The 7,198-nt window shown below is 41.0% G+C and overlaps 1 protein-coding gene across 1 annotated transcript; it reads left to right on the top strand.

Moving 5' to 3' along the window:
• Window positions 1-5,995, top strand: nek3 (NIMA related kinase 3). The gene is made up of 13 exons (XM_084019084.1): window positions 1-310; window positions 634-727; window positions 814-911; window positions 1,001-1,084; window positions 1,414-1,481; window positions 1,590-1,676; window positions 2,504-2,558; window positions 2,724-2,924; window positions 3,186-3,300; window positions 3,611-3,778; window positions 3,886-4,017; window positions 4,162-4,273; window positions 4,628-5,995. The coding sequence occupies exons 1-13, from the start codon at window positions 194-196 to the stop codon at window positions 4,692-4,694; spliced, it is 1,398 nt and encodes a 465-aa protein (XP_083875210.1). The 5' UTR covers window positions 1-193; the 3' UTR covers window positions 4,695-5,995.
• Window positions 5,996-7,198: the final 1,203 nt, after the last annotated feature.

Raw genomic sequence — 7,198 nt, 5'->3', positions numbered from 1 at the left:
CCAAACAACGCTAGTCAGGTATCTCGCTTTGGTGTGTTCGTCTTTTATTACACGTGGTAAATGAGTCAGTGTGAACACTGAAGAACAAAACAAGACAATATCCTCGCCTCCATCTCCCCAGTCTGTTGTAGCGAGATTAGTTGTTGTTTTTATCCCTTTGTTGTGGTCTCTTTGTGGTTCATGAAGGAGCTCTATGGAGAGATACTCACTGCAGAAAGTCATCGGTGAGGGGTCGTTCGGTCGGGCCTTGCTGGTCCGGTGTAAAAGCAGTCAGGAGAAGTATGTGGTCAAGGAAATCCAGCTGCCAAAGGTACGTGCAAACAAAGATATAGCCGCTTCTTTTAGCCTCACTCTCACCTGTGTGGTGGAACACGTACACTTGGACTGTATCCCCCAAAGGCAGCAAGTCTTTCTGGTGAAAATGTTTTAGTAATACAATGGTGAGTTAATCATAAAGAGATGTTGGATGTGCAACCACCGTATGCTACTGCAGACCATAAATATGTATGTATTTCAGAAGCTGGGGTCAGATATGGAAATGTTCGACCTATTTGCTCTGTGCTGGTAACCGACCTGCCTAGTACAGAGAGACGTTGGTTTAATAGAGAATGCATTGTATTTACATTTTTATAGAATAACTCCAAATTGGAGAATTCGAGGAGAGAAGCCACCCTGCTGTCCAGAATGAAACATCCTAACATTGTGGCCTTCAGGGAGGCATTCGAAGGTATTCACGAAGCTCAATGTCTTATTACAACGACATACAGTTATTATTGTTTGGATTGAATAGATATTGTGATTGTGTTTGTGCAGCTGCTGACCTCCTGTGTATTGTTATGGAGTACTGCAGTGGGGGAGACTTGCTCCAGAGGATCCGGCAACAGAAAACCCTGCAGTTCGGTGTTGATGATGTAGGCCTCGACTACTATTCTCACTATTTCATGTTCACGTTTGGATCCCCTCTTTTAAAGGTTGTCTCTTTAACATATTTGATTTCTAGATCTTGAAGTGGTTTGCTGAAATGTGTGCTGCCACGCAGCATATCCACAATAAACGGGTGTTGCACAGAGATCTGAAGTCCAAGGTACAGTAGTCTCTAGACGTCATAGTTTATTATTACCATGCATGTTAATATATTTCATTGAACATACATTGAACAGACTCATGAGGAAGATCAGATGTTCTCTGAATCAGAACAAGAAGTCTTTCGTTTGTTGGTTGTTGGATACATGTTGATAGAATCTCATCAGTGTGAGTGCTGTGGAGGGAAATGAACAATGATGAAATTGCTGATGGAAATAAGTTCACAAAATTATCTCCCACTTATGGATAATACCATCACGGTACTGTAGATGGCTGCTCTTATGTTTGCTTCCTGTTAAGTCATCACTTCTCTTTAATTTCCTTACCCAGAACATTTTCCTGACAGATAATGGGACAATCAAACTCGGGGACTTTGGCTCAGCGTGTGTTCTGAACAGGTACAGGAAAAGACAGGCAACAATTTATAATTTACCCATTTTAACTCAATGCTCAGTGCTTGATTTGCTGTTCTTACATTTTATTTATTTTTTGTAATTATGTTGCAGCTCAAAGGCATACGCTCATACATATGTTGGTACACCGTATTATGTGGCTCCAGAGATCTGGGACAACAAGCCATACAACAATAAGAGGTATGTTACGATGTTTGTTTGACTGGTTCCTCCATTTTGTAGTTCACAAGATCGAAAATTACACCTTAATGACTTTGGATCAATGTCCATATGGGGAAATTGGGTCATTACAACAGGAAGTATTGATTGGATAAAGCAAAGGACGTGAAACTATATAGAATAACAACATAGGAGAACAGAAAACGCAGATATGTTCATACATATAATTCAGAAAATGTACACTTTTATTTACATTTACTCTTATTTCTCAAAAATGTGTACAGAATGTGCACGTATTTTACATTTAAAAAATTGATGGATTGATATCTGTAGAGAATTTACAATATTAATCCACAAGAGGGAAATTTTGTACATTACCCTATTTAATGTTTGCACAAAATAAACAGTGCACTTTTATAATATTCCAGTGTATTTACGGTATCTATTTTAAATATAACTTATAGTTTTCAAAACGGCTGTCATTAGTTCTGTAATTCTGTAACTGTCATTGGCCAAAAAGACAACAACAGACAGACTTTTTAACGAATAAAAAAACATACAAACAAGATTTGATTTTTTATTTCGATATTTGCTTCCACTTTCCCTTCCAGACTTGAGTCTAAATAAACTTAGCTTGTGAACACAATGGCATTATTCAGTCTTTGATGTGCGATTGTCAATAAATGCACCAAAAATGAAGAGATTTCTAAACGGTCTGTGTTCTCAGCTCAGCAGTGATTGTGTTACTCATGCGTGGGTTTAACCAGTCTTGATTGTTTTGACTGTGCCGGTACATGACGAGTGTCTGGCGTGAATGAATAACCCTCTCTATGTGATGTGTTCTGCAGTGATGTGTGGTCTCTGGGCTGCGTTCTCTACGAGCTCTGCACCCTGCGACACCCGGTACTTCCCTTCCATCCTCTCTCCATATCCCACGGGCTTGACTGTGGTCGTCTCTCCAAATATGAATCATCACATGAAATACTTTTGCTGTCATCTTTGTCATTATACTAATGGTGGCCCGGTATCTTCAGCTGAGTAAGAACATCTGCTTTTTTCTGTGTCCAGTTCCAGGCGCCCAGCTGGAAGAGCCTGATTCTTAAGGTGTGTCGGGGTGCGTACCCTCCCCTCCCCAGTAACCTGCCCTATGAGCTGCAGTATTTGGTCAAGCAGATGTTTAAGACAAACCCAAAAGACAGGCCGTCCCTGCACAGCATCCTGACCTCTCACCGCGTTTCCAGGCTCCTGCGTACACATCTGCCCTCCGAGGTACAAACACAGTCAACATCTGCGCACATGAAAGTGCCGTTTTCTGCATTGGTGACAGTCACTCAAACAGGGAGTTTATGGCTGCTCATCCATCAGTGCAACATACTGTCACAACATGGTGTCAAAGCGAGAATTACACAATTCCCCCAGCTGAGCTGACCCTATGTGGAATCTGACCTTTGACAAGCGGCTGTTAGTTCAGATGGCCATGGAGCTCATGTTATGTGTTTGATTTACTACAGTGCATTGACTCTTTTACAGGCACTCGAGACCCAGGAACAGGGGAGGCGAACGGCTCGATGGGACAGGGAGGAGGGAAAGAAGGTGGCTAATCTTCTGGGAGAGAAGAGTTTAATAAAAACATCAACGTTTGGAGGTAAAGTCAAAGTTGACACTGTTGTCATGAAATATATACTGCTGTGATTCTGGGAAAACCGCATCACAGAGTTATTTTGTCAAGTCTTGTAGAAACATACATGTCAGTGGACAAATAAGCACATATACGTGATTTATGCTATTCTATATATAAAACGCAGTGAAAGTTTTGATTATTCTGACAGGAGTCAGTCACACCCAAAACACATTATCATCCTCGTTTTTGCTAGAACACTTTGAAATACTTAATTTTCTGAAAACGGAGGAATTAGAAACATACAATGTGTAAAAAGTGTCACCCTTTACATCAGGAGTGGAGTTACCAGAAGTCCAATGTGAAAGCAGAGAGCCGGGTCCTCGGAAGCAGTGGGCGGCAGAACCATCAGACTCAGTGCTGCAGGTTCTGGCCAATGCCAGCCTCGTCTCATCTGACAGCATGGCCTCAACCAATGAGACCTCCACAGGTTCTACTAATGGAAGTACGATAGCAGTGGCAGCGTTTTCACTTTCTCATTTGTAAAAAATTCATGTTTGGAGAATGAAATATAGTATCAGAGCATAATAAACTGTATGCCTGTTATTCCAGGTGTGTCAGAGGAGCCAGAGGACATCAGGCAGAGGAGACGATGGGACAGGGATCCTCCTGAGAGGCTTCTGAGTCTGTTGGAGAAGGCCCGACTCAGCAGAGCCTTCAGCACCTTTTTAATAAACACAGGAGGTCTGTTGATATCCGAAAATGTACATGAATGTAGAGCACAATTAACCTGAATGTTTATGTAACCTTTCAGAGTAAATTCAACCATGAAAGGAATGTGTTGGGGTGATATTAACAGTTCTCTGTGGTTTCCATTCTCGGGTGAAGACCCTCTGGTGGGACCCCTCTCCCAGCCGCAGGGCGACCACACAGATGGTCCTGATCCTGAAGTGGAGGTAGATGAGGAGCGTCTGCAGCCTCGCTCTGATGATGAGGACACGTAAGTAACTCCTTCCTTTTCTAAGCTGACCAGTGATGGGAACTAGCTGTAGGCTGGTTTTAGTCCTGATGATTGGCAAGTCATTAGCACTGGGTTGCATGGTGTAGCACTATGAATGCTATGTATTGATTTTGACAAAATGTGTATGGGCAAGAAAGAAATGCCTGACATTTTAGCCTCCAAAGCAGCAAGTATATGTAAAGAAAATGATAAAAATCACATTAAAATTCACTTTACATATCTGTATGTATGAAGAGAGGGATGTACGAATCTCTGTTGGATCTATTGTTTTGTATCACCTCTAAAATGAAAACAAAGTTAAAATGCATCGTACTGTTTGTCCTTCATTTGCAGAGACTTTGAGGAAGAATCTCCGTGTGACTGGATGGATGAAGTTGAGAAAGTGTTTTCAGACCACTAAAGCCTCATTGATGTTGACATTAAGACGCTACTTCACTTCACTTCATGGATATGACACCAGCTCTTCTTCTTCTTTTTTATATAAATGAGGACCAGTTGTTCAGCAAAACCTTTTTTTACATAAAGATGTTTGGTGGGTGTTCTCTCATTTGATCTGAACATCTGCTGTGCACCAATGATAACATTCCCAGTAGATTGAAGCCGTCTGGACGCTCCTGTTTGGCTTGTCGGGGAAGCAGGAAATATTAGACCCGGTAGCTGCCGGGTCTCCATGGGGTCAAACCATTTCGAGCCCAACTGCACCTTTTGATGTCCTTTTCCTCTGAAATATCATAAATAGACTAAACATGTTCAGTCATTTATTCTGTGTCTTATTCCTTGGCGAGACACTAACAAACCATACAATGGTGAGGCTGACTGCTGGTCTTTTAATTGTGTACCACTAGGTGGAGTTGAAATCATGTATGTGAACCTTTTTGTAGCGGGTAGGAAAGGAGTGAGTATTGTTAACAATCTTGTTTCAGACATAATTAAACCATTGTTGGAATCCCTTTTGATATTAACAATCCGAGGAAGTGTGTGCTCGCCTTCCTTATATGTGAAATGAAGGGACTTTGTTCTTGGTTATTGGCATCCTGAAGAGCATAAAGACATTTAATATAAGGGACCAAGTAGGGCAAGTAGTTACTTGCTTTGTTGTGCCAAATTAGAAGCTCTATAATACAGAGTCAAAGCAGACAACAGCTTAATCACATGTTTGGCAGCAGTAAAACCAAAAAAAAACCCAGCCTCGCCCATTACAGTTTGGGCTCAACAGGATATAGATACTACAGACCCTTGAGTCAACGATACTATAATGGTGCTGATTCACCAACAGTCACACCAGGAATGGATTATCCTGCTGCCAAAGTTCCTCCCATGGCTGAAGTCTTCCATTGGCTGACTCCTCTATACGAGTCCCTTTTTTTTCACATATCTGCCCGCGATGCGTTTATTGAGGAAACCCGGGGCTGCAGCCCGGCTCTTATCTTGAAGACACACTGAATCCCCCCCAGGAATCACTCCCCAGCCCCCTGCCTTTTTTATTCTTACTATGTCCCCTTGTACCTCCAAAGATGTCCATGTTTAGCGAGGATACAGATAAAGTGGTGTAGTATATGAGCTGCAGCCGCCATGCTGTGTATCCTGCAGATAGGAGTGTGAGCGTCTAGGATGAACAAGACAGCATCTTCATAGTTCAGCCATGTAAACTAAACGCTTGAATAGTAGCCTATAATAAGGATTGTGTTTTTGGAGGTTTATTGAATGACAGTGCTATTTAAGTATCAACTGAAATATGGAATAGCCTTATCTAAAAGTGTCAGGTATTGGCATCAATTTGTGTTAAGTTTCTTTATTTATTCTTTGATCACTAGATATGATGCTTTGAACAATTTGACATGCTTTTTTTTTAATTAAAGAGTTAAAATATGTTTATGTTCCTCAAACTATCGGAAAACGAATACTATTTGCCTACTCTGATAATATAATGGCTAATTCCAGGTGTAAGCGACAGGTCCTCCGTTATAAAATCTAATATTGGCTTTAATAGACTGTCATAATACCTTGTATCCTAGAATGAATATACCTGCGCAAGAAGACGACAGTCATCATGCAAATGTGTAAAGTATGCATTTGTCACTTTATGTGCTATATTCCAGATCCCTTACCAATTCAGATTTTATTAATAACTCCATAATGCTCAGTGGCACCAATATAGCAAGCTACCTTAAGCCTTGAGCCACAGTGGATCCTTGATTCCATTGTCTGTTCATTTAATATGTCAATAATAATTACCAGCATCTCATATTGCTGTTATACAATAATTAATATAATTAAACAACACCATAAAGTAATTATAAACAAAGTTAGAATGTATTGCAAGACTGTTGGTCTGTGTTATTTAGTTCACCCCCTTTATCTGTTGGTTCAAGGGTGTAAGGAAAATAAAAATCCAGACTGAACCATTTTCTGAGGCTGAACTTCAGAAAATATAGAGTTAAACAAGCAGATGAGTGGAAGCTTCCTCTTGGCAGGAAGGATGTGAAGTTGTGTCTGTTGTATCGCAATGGCTGTAAATGAGTCAAAATGAAACTCCTGTTCATTATCATGAAATTAGTTCCATGATACAACTTACCGCATCAAAAACGGACACTGAGAAGTGTTCTGTGCCACAACACCATCATGGCATAGGTGATCTCTGTTCACAGTGGTTTGTTGCTCACTAAAAGCAAAACCATGTTGACAATGTCCTGTCTTTGTTCATTGCGTGCGAGCTGAGCAGATCACGAGCTAAAAATCAGTGAAACTAAGGGCACACATGGTGATAACATTGCTCTGCTGATCTTACCTCATACGAAACATGCTACATCCTGTATTTCAGAGTGTCCTCCTCGGAGGCACAGTGAGGTGAAATCTCCAGCCACTGCTCAAACTTGTAATCTGCAGTGCTTCATTGATTTTCTC

Source organism: Eutrigla gurnardus, assembly GCF_963514095.1.
Source record: "Eutrigla gurnardus genome assembly, chromosome: 10".
Classification (NCBI taxonomy): Eukaryota; Metazoa; Chordata; class Actinopteri; order Perciformes; family Triglidae; genus Eutrigla; species Eutrigla gurnardus.
This window is presented reverse-complemented; position numbering and strand designations above follow the sequence as displayed.